The 18,900-nt window shown below is 37.6% G+C and overlaps 1 protein-coding gene across 1 annotated transcript in view; it reads right to left on the reverse strand.

Moving 5' to 3' along the window:
• Window positions 1–16,298: 16,298 nt before the first annotated feature.
• The window catches only part of MON2 (MON2 homolog, regulator of endosome-to-Golgi trafficking), a 99,106-nt gene continuing 96,504 nt past the window's right edge, over window positions 16,299–18,900 (reverse strand). The window contains 1 exon segment of the mRNA XM_032222129.1: window positions 16,299–17,387. Coding sequence (XP_032078020.1) covers window positions 17,224–17,387 — 164 coding nt within the window. The 3' untranslated portion in view covers window positions 16,299–17,223.

The raw sequence follows: 18,900 nt of genomic DNA on the forward strand, positions 1-18,900 counted from the left end.
AGACAGCTTAACAAAATGAAGCTTTTTAAAATAAATGCTTGATCTGAAGAAGCCCAGTGCTATTGTATCTTCTTTTAAACAGCAGAGAATAACTATACTTTCAGAAAGCACATCAATTTTAACAGCATCTGTACAAGTATAGTCTGAAATGTAACACTACAGTATATATTGTCTGCATTGTTTGCTGTTTTATGCAAGGAGGCAAATTGCTGGGAGGCAGAGGCAGATATTTTTTCTTTGTTTTCCTCCCCAAAAGCTAGGTGCGTCTTATACTTTGGAGTGTCTTATGCTCCGAAAAATATGGTAATCCAAAATTTCCTTTAACCAATTAAGCAATATTTTGAGGGTGATTCTTCTAACAAATATTTCCAATTATAGCTAACAATTATGATATTTTTAAATGAAATATTCCAATTCAAATTATCTAAGATTGTTTCATTACTTACAATGCCCATGGAAAAGGATTCATCTTACCATCTAAAATCAGTAGCACATGAGAAATTACCTTGGCCTCCAAGCAGTATTGAAATAGTTTTGTGTCAAGAACTGTCAAATTGCTGAAAGTAAAGTAGTCATTGTATGTATTTTCTCTGAGGTTTGATTCTTGCTTTTGATAATGAAGCGCTACAACCCTACCAAGTCTATTTTGGTACTTTGCCCTTCGTACATGCACTATTGCAGTTTGCATTTTACAAACATTTGCACATTCTCAATCTATTTTGTTTTCTTTTAGAGATGTTGTAGGCAATCATTCTGCCAAATTATATCTGTACTTTACTTGAAAGAACCCTTTCCCTTCCTATCTCTGCTTTATTTTCCCCCCACTGTATTACATTTTAATTCAACGGCTGCCCATTATTTTAGTGGTATAGTGATTATATTTATGGAATATATTATTTTCTAGGGTCAGCATTCTAAATGATGAAAAGACTTTGATGGTAAAAATGATTTAGATTAATGTACTTAACACTGTGACTGTGAAATGTCAAACTTTTTGTAATTTAAGAACAAAAATGCTTAGCAAAGGGATATATTTTATGTGTTTTGAAAAATATTTAGTGCAATTAAGAAGAAAGCTGAAAAACCAGAAAAAAATGTATTCACAATAGTGTTTTAAAATAGAATCGTAAAAAAATAAAGAGAAAAACTCATTTTGGCTGTTTATATTGGATGGGTATTTCTGTGGGATTTATAGCTGATCGGTAAATGTATAGAAATTTGCTATGAAATTATATGAATCAAATAATGAAAGTCTAAGAACAATCTAAATACAGTATCAAACTTTATTGTGAAATTAAATGTTATTTTTATTGTATTGCTTTTCTACCTGTATATTTTAAGATATATATAAGTTCAGTGTAAAAGTCTTCTGCTTGGTGAAAAAGTGCTAAAGAAAACCAACAGGAAGGATGTATCACTCACAAAATTGTATTCATTTCATTAAGATGGCCTTCGGTGTTTTATTGAGTCAGCAGTCAAGTCAGCTTTTTCCTTGCTGGTTAATTTCAATTAATTGAATGCAGAATTTATTTACGGGTTGTGGTATAGAAAATACATGACTGATCAGATAATATACTACTGGCATATAATAAATCGAGGTATATGTAATCCTGATCTCTGATTCTTGAACTGTAGTATTGTCTAAGGCAATAGTTAAGCTATCAAACTGAGTCATAAAGGGCATCCTTGATGAATTCTGCAAGGCATCTTAATAAATGAGATAATATAATGAAAGAGAAAATATGTATTAGTTCCATAAAAAAGACATCTATATTCAGACAATACTTAATTAAAAGCTTTGCACTGCATCTTATCTAACCCATATTCTGATCATCCTTCCTAGACACTGGGTTGGATGCCTATATGTCACTTCCTTATTCTTTGTGGTTTATATGCATTTGATTAATATCTCTGAAATATACTGCTTTATCTATTGAGTTAATTACCAGAGAGGCTTATGAGGCTGCCACCCCTACTGCAGAACCTATTTTCTGACAGCACAAAATGGTATCAAAATTGCAACGGTGCCACCCATGGTGTATTCTTTATACAATAATAAAGGTAACTAAAATTTAAAACAAATAGTATATAATTACCTAATTGAAATAATTTATTAACAGTAATTAAAATAGTCACATTGCCAAATTGGCAACCTCTTTACAAATCTATGGCACAACTGCTTTTTGCTTTTTAAAAAAAATCTGGTTGCCAAGTTCTATCTTGCTTGTGTTCCTGTATCTTGCTCAATTATCTTTTTCTGACTTCTTCCATACAAAATATAGATGGCAAGAAAACATTGAAAGGTTAAAATTGAAGTGGACTCAGTAACATGGTAATTTTGCTATTTGGTGCACAGCTAAATACTTGCTGCAACCATTAGCTGCCATTCCAACATGATTGAAAGACTGTTTAATAAGTAAATAAATAACAACCAGGCTCACAAACAATTTTCCATCCCAGCAATCATTGGGCTCTGCGGTAAGTAAGCTTTCAAAGCAGCACAGATGGAATACCTGTATCTGGAATTAAGGCAATCTCTGATTAGTATAGTTTAAGCATCTGGATACAATGAAACATGAATTAGCTGAGATTGTCTGAAAAATTCTATACTATGTAAATACAAGTATTTCATTCTAATTTTTTTCTTCAGAATGATGTTTTGAAAAACCATATACATTTATTGGAGCAGCTTACTGTGATGGGAGTTCCCCATAATTGGGTGTAATTATAAGAAAAAAATGAGTCTTGATGTAACAGTTTGGAAGTAATTTAAGTTACAGTAGATATGGCAAGGAGAATGCAAGGGCAAAAAATCTTCAATTTTATTTTGAATAGCTTATGATTCTGAATTAAAGATTGGTTTTGATGTCTGATTTAGACTTGAATATATTTGGCAACTGGTCTTCAAAATATATTTTAAAAATCATCTACAATGCTATAGGTAATAGTTATAACTAAAGTGATATTTTGTAATAGAACAAACATGTTTGCAAATACCATGAGTTTAGCTGTTCAAACCAGATTCAAATTAAGTTATGCATTGTTATAAATTCCATAAGAAAAATCATGACTTTTATGCTAGAATTTATATATAACTATTAAACAAATGATTAGCAGAATTTTTTGACATAAAATTGCAAGCTGTGCTATACAAACAGTTGTCTATGGATATTTTCCATAGACAAGTAGTTCTCATTTAAAGACTAGTCATTTTGCTAATCAGGATGTGCCAGAATATAACATATTCCCTAAACGTTGACAGGAAATACCATGCTTTTCCGAAGATTTTTTCTGAGCCAATACTATATATCCTGTTAAGATTCTTCTGTACTGCTATTATCATCAGCTTTTAGGCACATTAATTCTATATTCTCCCAAGAGCTGAGTTCACTGAAAAAAATTATTTCAATCATAAAAAATTGATTCAGTAAAACAAAGCACTTAATCACGAAGATCAGTGATTGCTGACAATCATTTGTGGATGTTTCCACAATGTAGCAGAATTTTGCTATTTTTAAGAGATATATTCTAATTATCTAAAAAATAAGGCAAATATAAATTATTGGAATGATCTGGAAATGTAAATTAAAAAGGGATAATCAAATGATGGTGAATGTCATTTAGAATTGATAAAAGAACATGGCCTGTGGCGAGTTCCCAGTTTATGTTTATATAGTTGTAAATCATTTCTCCAGCTGGAAGTATGTGAAGTAATATGCAGAAGGATCCTCAACCTTTCCAGCTCCACTGCAATGGGGGGGGGAGGGGGGAGATGGTTTGGATGCAGGCCTGCTGCTTGCACAAATGGAGCTTTGCTGGCCCACTGCTTGGACGACCTGGTTTCTAAAGGGCCATGGAGCCATGTCAGTCCAGACTGGGGGTTGGGGACCTCTGTTCTAGAGGACTCAATTTTGAATGTTTCCAATTGAGAACAAGCTTTCTAAACACGGTATAGTTTTAACATGGAAGGGATATTCAAAATACAATTACTCATCTGTAACACTTTGAAGCATTTCTGAAAATCTGGTTTCATAACTAAAATGTCCAAACTATGTTATACTTTAGCATTTAACTACAATTGGATATTTCTTTTAAGAACTTGAAGTAACATTTTTTGATTTAACTCGTTTAGAATAAATTTAAGGTTTAAGATTGTAATAAAATTTAATGACTATATTCCCATGTTTCTAAACCTGGTGGCATCTACATTTTTATATAACAGAATTATATTTTATTGTTCCTTCTCTGCCCTAGATTTTTATTGAATAATTATGTATGGATATCCAAACGTAGATACATTAATTCACACACACTAACTTGGATGCCAGGTTATTTCCAGCAGCAGGACTGTTTCTAGCAGTCCTTCAAATACAAGTGTTAAGAGAGGAATAGAGGAAGAGACCCTAAACCAAAAGTATGTGCACAAGCTCTTCCCTGCTACTTTTTTCATAAACCTTTATACACTTATTCCTTTCTCTTTCACTCTTCTTTATGAACTCTATTGTACAAAATTCCTGAAATACCACTAACACATATCTTTGGTTTCATTCCGTATTTTCTGCTTGAATAAGATTAATGTAATATGACATCTAACATCAAGAATTATTGTCTAGTCTATACAGTATTTAACAATGAAAGCAAACGGTTCAGATGCTAGAACTTTTACTTAAGTATGGTTTTTTAATGTTGGAAAGACTTATGAGCAATACATGAAAAAAGCATGAAAAATTAAGACATTTCTCTAAAATTCTTAAGAATCCTTAATTTCTATAAATTGAAATTATGTCTTCTATTTAGTTTAGTTTACTTTATTGTCATTACACATAGTACAATGAAATTAAATGTCATCTTCAGTGTACAATTATAAAATAAAAACACAAACATACATTCTTTACATTCTATCTAATTGAAACTATATTTTTCATATTGCAGTTAAATAATCTAGATTGGATTGTCTTTATTGCTCACTGTAGATCTGTACAATCAAATGATGAATACATTGTTTACAGAAGTCAAATAAATTCAAGACAAGATAAATATTAAGCTGAAGAACTGGAATTATTGATAACAATTTGGAAAAAAAGCTGATGGAAGTACTACTTTAAAACACATACCAACATTTCAAGCATTTAACATTATTCAAACGGTATATACAATTCAATTTTTCAGAATGGTATATTAGCGTAAGACAGTTACACCAAATCCCCAACTTAATTATATATGAATATGCATATTCATGTACATACATATACAGAAGATACCCTATGGAATGAGGCTCCCCCCAGATTTGAAATTTTCTCCAATTTTTTTGGTATCAAAAGACCCTAAAATGTGGCTCTTCCCCCAGATTTTTGGTGAGAATGATCAATGCCCCTTTTCTTCCTTGTTTTATCCAGGTTTTTTTCTCTTTGTTCCTTTGGGTTATTTTTTTTTTGGTACTGTTCCTGGTTTTTAAATGTTTTTCACTACTTGCAACATCCAGAGCTGCTAGGAGTCAGGTAGCATAATAATAAATAATACAAGTTATAATCTACTTTATGATTTATGAATAATGTTTCCTAACAAGACTTTTGCATTTAAACAGTTGAATCTTTGTTCCTTTTGACTTTAACAATACTCTTCAAGATTAAAAGACGTAAAGATAATTGAAAATATTTTTGAATACATGTTTAACAATAAAGATACCAAAACTGCATTGCATATTGTCTGCAATTCATAGGTAGCGGCTTCATCCATAAAAACCTGATTACTAAGCCCAGTTATGTCCCAATAGATATATGTAAGTCTTCCAAATTCATTTTAAAAACAAGTAAACATTGGAGGTAGCTATAATAAACATGTCAAAAAGATAATTATAATCGTATCAGTTTTGTAAAAGCACAGCTGAGCATTTAGTATACCCCCCCTTTTACAAGCATTTTATTACTGTTTTTAGCAATCTAGAGAAGTTAAAAGTAGGTTTTAGCAGAATTTAAAGTTTTTCCTAAAGCTACTTAAAGCAGGTATGGTTTACCTTAAAGCAGGATTTTGCACATATAAATATATACAATTTTCTTAAAACTTCACTTCAAAAACTGAAAAAAACATTGCTATTATTTAGATCTTTCTCTACTACAATTTTACTAGAATCCTTATATTTCAATTACATCTTTAATCAGGTTGTTTCACAATGTATAACTTTCTAATAGGGCTAAAATGATAGATTTTTAATGAACACATGATTATATCAATACAAATATACTATAATGAACATTTTTCAGATTTATTTTATAATTTACATATTTTACACATTTAAAATACTATAAAACTAAAAAATATGGAAGAAAATATTATGAGCCATGACCTCCGTTATGGTTGGATAGTGAATCTTCACAAAGAAATAACAATGTACAAATCCTTTACTAAAAGCAAGTTGTGGAATTTCTTTAGTATTCATAGGTTAAGTATGATCAAAATTTGATAATCAAATTTTCCTATAGTAACAGTTTAGAAAATGGTTTAGAAAATGTTTATATAGTTCTTTTCCATTTACCAAAGGTGAAAATATAGATATCTTTAAATATATGGGTTCTGATAATATGCACAATGAATTTATTCCATGTTTTAATATAGTTTTAGTAGTTTTTTTAAATTATCTTAATGCAATTTTAACTTTTTCTATTATAATATAAACTTTGAAATATACAGATGCATGATGTCACGCAAATTTGATGCCTTTATACTTGAAAAAAATTGCAATATAAAACAAAACCAGAACACCAGTTTATAATATCTCTTATTAGGAAGGCATTCGATACTAAAATATATTAACAAAAAAATAACTAGATCTGTCTAGATTAGAAGCAAAGTACATAATTTATACAGGATACATAATTAACATCAGAATCATGTAATGTCTTTCTATTAAATTACTTTCAATGTTCAGACTTCAGATGGTTTTATCATTCAACTATCTTAAGTCAGAATTGCAACATGATTTGCATTAATTTACTTTATGATATGATTAAACACATTTAAGATGTGAGAAACTATGAGGTTATCTTGTATGTATTCCCAAAGTACAAATATACTAGCTATTTTAAATTTCTACTTTCAATTTAGGCCTACTAATAGCAATATTTCTCAACATGTCATATATATTCCATGTATCTCAAAGATAATAAAACTAAAAGTCAGGAGACTAGAAGCGCCTACTCAGATTAACAGATTTTATAAAAAGGTTATAAGCCTTTGTAACTATGAATGCCTGTGCTTTTTAATAATATTTAACACTCTGAAAAGGTGCTACCAGACCCTTATTTATTTTTGCATTAAAAGGTTAACATGATTCTCCTGGAATATTCCCTGAAAAAAAATCATAAATATTTGTATTTTTATTAAAGTTCCAGCAAACCCACATATTCATAGGATTATTAAGTAGTCAAAAGAAAGCCAAGTTAATCCCTGGGAAAACAAAGGAGATTCCTGTTGTTATTGTCTTCATCTGCAGCTGATCATCACCAGCACTAGCAAGGCAGTAGCTTGCGCAGTTATCTCCACAGCGGGTGGTATCACAACCCGACCAACAGCACAAACTACTACCTCAGCCAGGGTCATGGTGCGCCCGACCCATCTTGAACGGGGAAGGGGAGGCGGGAGCGAGGAGGGAGATGGAGAGGGAAAGCAGGCTCAGCTTTAAACGAAGAGAAATCTCCAGGAAGCCGAAGGAAGATTTTCGCCCTTTATCTGCCGCAGACATCGGCCCGTGTCTCGGCCTCGCCTGGCTACGAAAACCCCGCCCCGATCGCTGCTCTCCCCACCGGCGTTGCCATTTTCCTCGCCTGACCTGAACGTCTCGTTCACTAGGCACATTACAGGCCCCAGCCGTGACCACATAACAGTCAGCTGCCCGCAGCGCCACAGAGAGGCAAAGTCCCCGAGGCGACCCACGGCGCTGCACCCATTTTTTCGGCCACTCGCCTTTGTCCGAGCGACGAGGGTCCCCTCTGCAGGCAGGCATCGCCTTATTTTAGGAGGAAAAAAGCAGTTCACAAAGAGTCGCCAAGCGAGGCGCCATTCCGAGCGGTCCACGACTGCAGGTACATGACGGCGACCGTTTCCTGCCGCGGCTCAGAGAAGGAGAGACAAACGGGTGGAGGAGGGACGCCAGAGAGCCCTAAGTCTTTCTTTGTGAACAGCTGTGGTTCCCCCCTTTTTCCCTCCCGACGAGAGCTAAACCTTTTCGACGGCATAAATCTTTGACGGTCCCGCCGCTTTCGGTTCCCCCTCCCGCCCACGCGACTTCCTCGGAAAGGCTGAGAAAATTCGCCTCCGCCGGCTGCCTCTCGCGCGCCCACCGGCTGAACCGGGGAGAAGAGGGGAGGCGAAGGGTTCGCAAATCACCACGTGACTAGATCTGTGCGTTGTACAGGCTGCTGCTGGCGCCATTTTGAGCCAGAAGGGGTGAGGGCGGGGGAATAAAATAAGGTACATTACAGTTATTTTTCTTGCTTATTTTGTCGAGAAACAATGTGAAGAGCAAACCTTTACCGCCCCGAAGAGAGTTGGAATTTTTATGGATTTCCTCTGCAACCCTCTTTTCTGTCCTGCGTCACGTTAGGGGCCATTCAGTAGAAAACAAAAACCAACGGGGAACTTGAAAGGCTGCCCTTTTCGCGCTCTTAGTGAGGGATAGTGGGAAATGTAGTTCAGAAAGCCCTGACTCAAACCAGCGGCTACAGTTTCCATGAAGGAATGAGGAAGATTTGCTCGCAGAATAAACGCATTTTGAACAGAGAGAAAGGTGGCATTGCAACTAAGTTGCAGTCTCTGCATTGAAAGGAAATTCATTATCCTGAAAAATGCATAAAGCTGAGTGTTATTTTATATGTATGGAATGCAGAAATAATGGCTTTCACTTAATAGAACCACGGAGAAAACTATCACTAGCTGTAACTCAAGATTCTGTTCACCTATTCAAGTACTTTTGTTTCTTCTCCCCTTAATCATCCTGTTGAAACTACCATGTTTTCCTGAAAATAAGACAGGGTCTTATTTTCTTTTTACACACAAAATATGGCTTGGGCCTTATTATGAGGGGAAGGTTTATTGTTTTGGGGTTGCCGGGCGACTGCTCTCTTGCGAGCATGCTTCCAAAGAGCCCGGCTTCGTGAGGTTGGGAGCCATTCTCTGGCATTTTGAAGGCGCCAAGCCACGGGAGCCGGCAAACAGGTGCTCACGCGGCTTGGCGATACCTCTAGGACAGTGAATGACGCTGTGCCCATCTGGAAAGAGGGTTTGCCGGGTGGCTGCTGTGCCCGGCTCTTTGGGAGCCTGCTCACAAGAGAGCAGCCGCCCTGCAACCCCCCATAAATGCTTCTGTTTTTATTAACTTAAGCATTTTAACACTTACATATTAGTCAGACAAGTGTACTACACATCATTTATATATAACAATAACAAGAAAAAAGCCAAGGTGACAGTAGTCCACTAAAGAGAGAAGATGGCAAGCAAGTAGAAAGTAGAAAGAAAGCAGAGCTGCTTAACTCATTCTTTGAATCAGTTTTCACACAAAAAGAAACTATAATCCAATTTACCAAAAACCTAACTGTGAAAGGCAGACTAGAAATAAAAATTAAAATAAGCAAGAAAATGGTAAGAGAACACCTGTCTGATCATGATGAATATAAATCACCGGAACCAGGCTGATTACATCCCAAGGTTCTGAAGGAGCTGGCAGATGTTATCTCAGAACCACTGTACCATATGTTTTTTAAAATCCTGGAACACCGGGAAACTACCAGCGGATTGGAAAAAAAGCTGATATGGTTACCATCTTTCAAAAAGGATGGTGGTGTGGGGAACCATACCCAGGAAACTACAGACCAATCAGCCTAACATCAATACATAGGAAGAGACTGGAAAAAATAATCAGAAAACAGATCTGTGAATATAAAGAAACAAAGTCATAACTAGCAGCTAGCACAGGTTTGTTAAAACAGATCTTATTTCCAATCTTATTTCATTATTTGACAATGTGACTAAATTAGTAACTAGCAAAATGCTGTGGACATAGTATATTTAGACTTCAGCAAGGCATTTGATAAAACAGACCACAACCTACTTCTTGGTAAACTATAAAAATGTAGACAGCATCACCACCAGATGGATTTGTTACTGGCTGACATAGTCAACAAGTAGTCCTTAATGGTACTAACATCTACATGGAAGGAAGCAGTGGAGTACCACCCTAGACCAAATACTCTTCGATATCTTCATAAATGACTTAGATGAGGGAATTGAAGGGGAACTCATCAAATTTACAGATGACACTAAGAGGGCAGGAATAGCCAACACCCCAGATGGCAAGGTCAGGATCCAAAAAGACAAAGTTGCTCGGTTTCGGTCGGATTTGGACTCCACCTTTGCAGAGCCAGCCGAGGCACGAGAGGACGATTTGGTAGACCATCGCTGGGTTGAGTTTCAGGATGTTACCCCCGGGGACGTGGACAAGGCCATGAGGGCTGTGAGTGCCTCCACCTGTGTACTGGACCCGTGTCCCTCCTGGCTGGTTGCTAACAGAAGGGAGGTGACACGGGGCTGGATCCAAGCGGTTATTACCGCCTCGCTTCGGGAGGGGCACTTCCCCGCCACACTTAAAACGGCGGTGGTGAGACCCCTCCTGAAGAAACCATCTTTGGATCCAGCCGTACTTAACAACTACCGTCCAGTCTCCAACCTCCCCTTTATTGGGAAGGTTGTTGAGAAGGTGGTGGCCTACCAGCTCCAGCGGTCCTTGGAGGAAGCCGATTACCTGGACCCCTTCCAGTCCGGCTTCAGACCTGGTTACAGCACAGAAACCGCTTTTGTCGCATTGACCGATGATCTCTGGAGAGCCAGGGATGGAGGCCACGCCTCCATCTTGGTTCTCCTTGACCTCTCGGCGGCTTTCGATACCATCGACCATGGTATCCTTCTGCGATGACTGCGGGAGGTGGGGGTGGGAGGCACTGTTTTGCAGTGGTTCTCCTCCTACCTCTCGGACAGGTCGCAGTCAGTGTTGGTCGGGGGACAGAGATCGACCCCTAGGCCCCTAACATATGGGGTGCCGCAGGGGTCGGTCCTGTCCCCCGTACTATTTAACATCTACATGAAACCGCTGGGCGAGATCATTCGGAGGCACGGGATAAGATACCACCAATATGCGGACGATACGCAGCTGTATCTGTCCGCCCCGTGCCAACTCAATGAAGCGGTGGACGTGATGAACCAGGGTCTTGAGGCCGTCAGGGACTGGATGAGGGCTAACAAGCTTGTACTCAACCCAGAAAAGACCGAGTGGCTGTTGTGTTTCCCTCCCAAAAATTTGGTTAGTGTTCCATTGCTCAGGCTGGGGGGCCAAATTTTACACCCCTCAGACAGGGTTCGCAACTTGGGAGTCCTCCTGGATCCACAGCTGACCTTTGATTACCACCTGTCGGCTGTGACCAGGGGGGCATTTGCCCAGGTTTGCCTGGTGCGCCAGTTGCGACCCTACCTGAATCGGGAGGCTCTCACAACAGTCACTCGCGCCCTCGTGACCTCTAGGCTGGAATACTGCAACGTGCTCTACATGGGGCTGCCCTTGAAGAGCATCCGGCGGCTTCAGCTAGTCCAGAATGCGGCCGCGCGAGTGATTGTGGGTGCACCTCGGTTCACCCACATAACACCTATCCTCCGCGAGCTGCACTGGCTACCTGTTGATCTCCGTGTGCGCTTCAAGGTGCTTCTTACTACCTACAAAGCCCTTCATGGTAGTGGATCTGCGTACTTGGGAGACCGCCTCCTGCCAATCACCTCCTCTCGACCCATAAGATCTCACAGATTAGGCCTCCTCCGAGTGCCATCTGCCAGCCAGTGCCGGCTGGCAACTACGCGGAGGAGAGCCTTTTCAGTAGCAGCTCCGACCCTCTGGAACGATCTCCCCGTGGAGATTCGTACCCTCACCACCCTTCAGACCTTCCGCACAGCCCTCAAGATCTGGCTATCCCGCCAGGCCTGGGGGTAAAGAGCATAATCCGCCCCCACCCGAATGTTGAATGAATGTTGCTTGATTTTAATTATACATTGTGTTTTTATGTTATTGTATGTTTTCCCCTCCCATACAAGTTGTTAGCCGCCCTGAGTCCCCTCAGGGAAAAGGGCGGCCTATAAATAAACTCAACAACAACAACAACAACAGATCTTGACAGACTTCAACAATGGGCCCTATCCAACAACATGAAATCTAATGTGGAAATTTTACACCTGGGCAGGAAAAACCAAAGGCACAAGTACTGAGTAGGCAAAACCTGTCTCAAAAACTACCGTATTTTTCAAACTATAAGACACACCTATCCCCCCTAAAAGAGGGTGAAATTTTGGGTGCGTCTTATACACTAAATGTAGCCCCACACCCCCCCACCGCCCCCCACTTTTTGACCTCTGCCTCCCAGCAATTTACCTCCTTGCAAGAAACAGTGAAAACGGCAATAGGCTAGGGCAATCCCTGCAGCCTGAGACATGATCGGGAAGCCCATGCTGAAATTGAAAGTGAAACTTGCTGTTTGCTGCAGGGAGGCAAGTTGCTGGGAGGCAGAGGCAGATTTTTTTCTTGTCCTAATCAGGCTGTTTGCTGCAAGGAGGTAAGTCAGTAACTATCGATGCCTATAAAATGTTCAAATTATTAGACTTATTTTTTAAAGAGTTCTTTATTATTGTTCTAGACAACTTAACAAAATGAAGAAACTTTTAAAAATAAATGCTTGATCTGAAGAGGCCCAGTGCTATTGTATCTTCTTTTAAATAGCAGAATACCATATACTTCCAGAAAGCCACATCAGTTTTAACAGCTTCTGTACAACTATAGTCTGAAATGTCCTGTTGTCTAGTTAGACCCTGACTTAGTCATGTTTGGAGAAGATCTATTTAAATAATTGGGAGGAGTTAGTGTGACTACATTTAAGAAAACTTTCTGGCATTAATATACTGCCATAATGTACATTTCTCAAATTCTTTGCTACGTCTATGGGTCAGGCACACATGCACAGAAATACACTACAAACAGTGTATATTGTCTGTGTTTGTTGCAAGGAGGCAAATTGCTGGGAGGCAGAGGCAGATTTTTTCCCCCTTGTTTTCCTCCCCAAAAGCTAGGTACGTCTTATACTTCAGAGCATCTTATAGTCCGGAAAATACGGTAACTGTGAGAGGGACCTTGGAATTCTAGTGGATGATCACTTAAACATGATTCAGCAGTGTGCAGCAGCAGCAAAAAAAGCTACTACAATCCGTGGCTGCACAAACGGAGGCATAGAATCAAAATCACATTAGTACTACTTTATAAATACTTAGTAAGATCACACCTGGAATACTGCATTCAGTTTTGGTTACCACATTACAAAAAAGATGTTGAGACTTTGGAAAAAGTGCAAAGAGCAACTAAAATGATTAAGGGCCTGGAGACAAAAACATAAACAGTTACACAATAATTGGGTATGGCCAGTCTAGAGAAAAGAAGTACTACTGTAGGTGTGACATAGCAGTATTCCAGTATTTGAGGTGCAGTAACAAAGAAAAGGGGATCAACTTATTTTTCCAAAGCACAGCCAATTGGACAGCCAATTGTCTGAAAAGGCATTGTTAGTGTCTTCTCATTGAGCAGAGGGTTGGACTAGAAGAACTTAAGGTCCCTTCCCGCTCAATTTTGATTGAAGTCATAACATCTTTCAACATTCCCAAATCTATACAATGTTTCTAAAAGAAAAATGTTAACAAGGAAGTTGATTACTGTTTAATACTACTGTACTGCTTCTACCAAAAGCTTGCTATGATTTTGGAAGTAGGCCTTCAAAAAGATTGAATGTATGGGACTATATAATTTCACCAACAAAAAAAAAAAGAAAAGACCCAATTTGGTGTAATGATAAGGCCCAGAAACTAGAACACTAAGTTCCAGTTTTAGGCATGAAAGATGGGTGTGTGACCTTGGCCAATCACACTGAGCCTAACCCACCTCCCAGGGTTGTACTAAGAAAAAAAAGGAAACATTCCTTCAGTTCTTATGTGCACCTCTATTTGACATTGGGTTGATTGGAAAATATGACTTTAGAACATCTTAGCTGGTATCCATTGATCATTTGAGTTTAAAACTAATTTTGGCATTGCTCATTTTGCTTGTTCCCCATACCAAAGACTTTTGTTTCTCCATGCTTTGCCCATTTCTAGCCTGATGCCTCCTCCACCATGAGCTTGCAACCAGAAGTCAGGAAAGCAGGTCACAACAGGTGCAAGAAGTGTACCACAGATTAATTTTTGCCTGGCAAAAGCCATCTAGCCTCCAGTTTGCTAGTGAAGGGCAGTGTTATATCGATCTGTCATCTTCCTCCAGATCACTTACAAATCTTAATCCAAAGCATGGACTTTTTTCTTTTTTTTTGCAAAGGGATGTTTATACAAGCCAGACTCCAGCAGCTTTTTGAAAAAGAAATTTTGACATGCTGCTTATGGACTGTTTTGACTTGTTTTTCCCTGTAACAAAAGCTCAGCCGGGGCCATCGGCAGCAGGCCCATGTTATCAGCAGTGGAAGAAAACAGCAAAGGTGACCTGAGGTTGTGGAGTGCAGGCTAGCAAGGGTCCCTGTATAGGACAATTGTAACTTCCTAGAGCATTGCAAGCAGCCCTAGATATTGTAGTTCTGGAGCTGCTTGCCACTCTGCAAGGGAGAGGGTGCAGGGTGGTCAAAGGGCAGAGATGGTGTAGGAGAGAGAGGGGAGTCGGAGCATACCTGTGTCCTGTGAGTAGGCTGCCAAGCACCCAAATTCTAATCACATTTGTCTAAGGGTTGTTATAACCAAATAGTTTCTGAACAAATGGTTGTAAGCCGGAATACCTGTAGAGACTGTCCCAATTGAGAGGTCTGTTCCAGTTTAAGATTTAATCTAATCTGATTAGCATGCTAATAGAGTATATACTAGAGCTATCAAATCTGTAACTTCAAATCCCTTTCCCCCAAAGCGCCAGTTTTATTGATGCTTTTAATTAACCAGACTGAGGGGGAAGGATGCTGGTTTATTCTTCCAAAAAAAAAAAGGGTAACATCAATTAAACCACGCCCCTTGAAATAATTCAGAGACCTGAATGTGTTATTTTCATGGAATGTAGTTTACTATCACATAAGAAAGAAAACAGAACAAATTTGTTATATTTGATCAAAAAATTTGCATAGGTTTACGCTTTACCATATTCAGAACTTAATTTATTTGAAAATATTAGTATTTCATTGTGACTTAATCAGGACAATCTGAACCAATAAGTATCTGTACAGCTGACTACCAGCTTGCCCTATAAGTTATGTCTAAAGATGCCTTTAAATGCCTATTTTTGAATAGAAATATTGCCAATATTTCTGGAGTTTTTTCTTCTATATCAGATATAAAAAAGGGATAAATGAGCTGAGGGAGACCTCTATGAACCTCTAGGGAGATTGGCATTTGAAGTAAATTGGGAGAAAACAGGCTCATCCTGTTGGTTGTCAGGAGATGCTGACTCGTCATGAGGCCATAGAGTTAGAAGCAGTCTCTGCATCTTCAGAGGCTTCTGCAAAGTTGTCTCAGGAGCCACATGTCTGTCATCAGTGCTACCAGGATTATTTATCATATTCTCTTGTTCTAAATTCAAGGTACTTCAAAATATTTTAGGTAATTTAGAAGTCACTTAAATTATCTTTGAAGGTATATTGCTATAAAATGATTTTTATTTATACATCTTTACCTACTTCACCAAAATTCTTAAGAGAAAAAAGAACAAAGCTCAATTTTACAAATGTACTTACTTATGTCGCAGTATTTCTGACAATTTCCAGAGTACTCTATTACAAAAGTTAGTGAATTGAAATATCTGCCTGGTTTGAAATAGTTACTGTTTTACGCAGACCAAACTGAAGTGATATGATTAGGCTCTCAAACAATTTCTAGTAAAATGTATTGATATATCATATTAACATAGTAATTTTGATGACAAAATGATTTTATTAAAAAAATAACCCTGTGATTGTTGTTGTTCAGTTGCTAAGTCGTGTTGCTAAGTCTTTGCAACCCCATGGACACCCACCCCGCGCTGCACTCTAAGTAAAGGGAAACAACAATTGTACTTTGATAATTTACTGAATCTCTGAGCTATCTTCAAAAATACACTTCTTTCTTGTATCACACACACATCATACCCCGCAAACCCTGTTTTTTTTTAGTTTGAAAAGACAAACCATTTAAGATAGCTGAAATAATGACAATGACACACAGTAAAATATTGCTGATACTTGAAAATATCTTGGTTTAGTTATAATTAATGGTGTTCAACGCTGTTTAGGACCAAAACAAAGAAAACACATACATTTCAAATATAAGATTTTTTAAAATATGAAGGGGCTAAAAGTAAAACAATTAGTTTATGAAATGAGATATGATAGTTTTGAGTGTTACACAGCAATGTTCTGGCTATGCAGATTAATTTAACAGTAGCTCGTATGCTGTTTGCCACTATCTTTATTCACATGACTTGTTAGTAAAATTCAATGGCCACAGATAATATACATTCAAATATGCCAAAAAAAGAAAGAAAAACCCTGTATGCTCAGAGATGAATGCACTTAAGTAAAAATACATATAACGTAATGTTTATAATAAATGTATTTTCAACCCTTAAACATTATCAATATTTAAAAATAATTTAAATAATAAATGCAGTTTTTTACAGAACTGTACGATTTATTATTCACAGAAATACACATTCCCTTTGTTTACAAAGGCTGGTTACAGATAATATGGAATGTTACGGTACCATCTTGCATAAAAGTTTAGTACTGTTTGTACTTGAAAAAAAGAGTGTAAAACTCCTGCCTAAATTCAACAAATCAGTTTCTTTTTAATTACATCATTAAGTCATCCACAACAAGCTATACATAAGTCCACTTTTCAATCACCACTTCAAGTTACTGTAGCAAGTACTGTACTTTAAAATGGATTCTTTTCAGTCAAATGCTTGTACTTTTTACCTCCACTCACTAGATTCAGATGTGAGCTTGATATGAATCACTGAGTTTTGGTTATAAAGTTTAGAGGTTGTCAATACTGCTTACCAAGTACAAGTCATATGAGATTTATTAGAGATGTGTCAAGTCATAATAAACATTTTATTAGAATTTTTCTTTAAACAGTATTAAAACTTGGTCATGACTCTCCATTCTGTACCTTGGATACTGGTGGATGCATGAAGTCCTTAAATGGCACTAATGCTTCTTTGAGAGCAGAGCAGACTTCTGAAGATGAACAGGTGATACATTCTACTAATGTTGGGTACAGAGCAATAACCTGTGCCCATGTGTTATCATCAACTGTAACAATAAGTACATTTATAAGATTTTTAGAACCTTTTTCACTGCCACAAAAGTATTATTAATATTGTTTAAATTTGGAGGAACATTGGGAGGTCTTTTTAGTACTTTTTATTTCTTGCAATTCTTAACTGTAAGATTGGTCAAGTTAATGAAGCAAGTAAGAACTACTGGAGATTATCTTGACAGAAGCAGCTTTTATTGCTCTAGTAAACATGTTCCCATACCTGATGGGAACCAGATAACATTTGGGCATTTGCATCTTGCCTGAATATATGTGTGAATGCATCTTACACCATAGAACTCCTGTGATTAAATTCTGCAGAAACCTGCTTTTGATGCCAGTCATGGCAGTGTCTTAAGCCATTGAAGGAAATGAGTCATTCTGTCTAGATTTTTCTTTTCCTCTATTAAGAAATTAATAGAGGAATTACTTTCAAGGAATAAAAAAGTTCAGAATGCAAAAATAGTCTTTCTCAGCTAAGTCTTTCTCAACTAAATGAGATGGATGGACAAGCTATGTAAGGCAGTGAAGGAGGAATGGGGAGTCATTCCTTAGCATGAGATTGCTTGCTCAGCAACACAAATCTCCAAACAATGCTAAATAGTCTTCTGTCCCTAGCACTATGTCTTCTAGGCTCTCAGTAGCCTTACCTACACTTATGCTAATAAGACTCATGTATGCATAAATAACAGTTTTATATGTCCATTCTTCTTTGATCATAATTTAACTGTTCAAGACACATCTCCAGTGAATTGCTTATGACCTGCCTTTCACCAAAGACCATTCATAAGTGAATGGTCGTTAATTTTTTATTGTATGAAAAAATTACTAGGATAGAATATTTACAGTTTAAGAACAGATGACAGTCAACCTGTTTCTAGCATTTTGGTTAAACCAGTGACATTTGGACATAAAAAAGCTTTTAAATTATTTGGTATTGGTTAATGGTATCAAAAATATAAGACTGTACAGAATTAGAGGTTATAAATAGATACTAAATAAATTGGGGGACAATTTCAAAATGTGAATTGGTTTTATGGGAAAATGATTCAAAGGGTACCAAGACTGAAATATAAAGTATTTTATGCTAAATTTATTTCAGGACACCTAAAATTGACATTTATAACTTTCATACATGTAACAAGCAGTTCAAAGCACATTAAGTACAGGTACTCCTCAAGGCACAATGGTAATAGGTACCAGAATTTTCATTGCTAAGCAATGTAGCCATAAAATCTAATGTCACTATTTTGGCTCAAGAGCTTTTTAGCATGCCATGGCTTTGGAGCTTTAAAAAGCCCCTGAGCACAGGGTAGTATGAAGCCTTAGCAGCCTCTGGAAGCTGCAGCTGCACTATCAACATGGTGCAAAGCTGCAACACCTTGGGAAGCCCCAAATGTCCTATCGCAATCCCAGCCACAGGTCTCAACCTGGACTCTGTCTCCTCAGCTGACTGTATCATCTTCTTGCTCCCGCTCTGACAAGGCATGTCTGTCCTGGTCCTTTAGA

The sequence above is a fragment of the Thamnophis elegans genome, chromosome 7 (assembly GCF_009769535.1).
Source record: "Thamnophis elegans isolate rThaEle1 chromosome 7, rThaEle1.pri, whole genome shotgun sequence".
Lineage (NCBI taxonomy): Eukaryota > Metazoa > Chordata > Lepidosauria > Squamata > Colubridae > Thamnophis > Thamnophis elegans.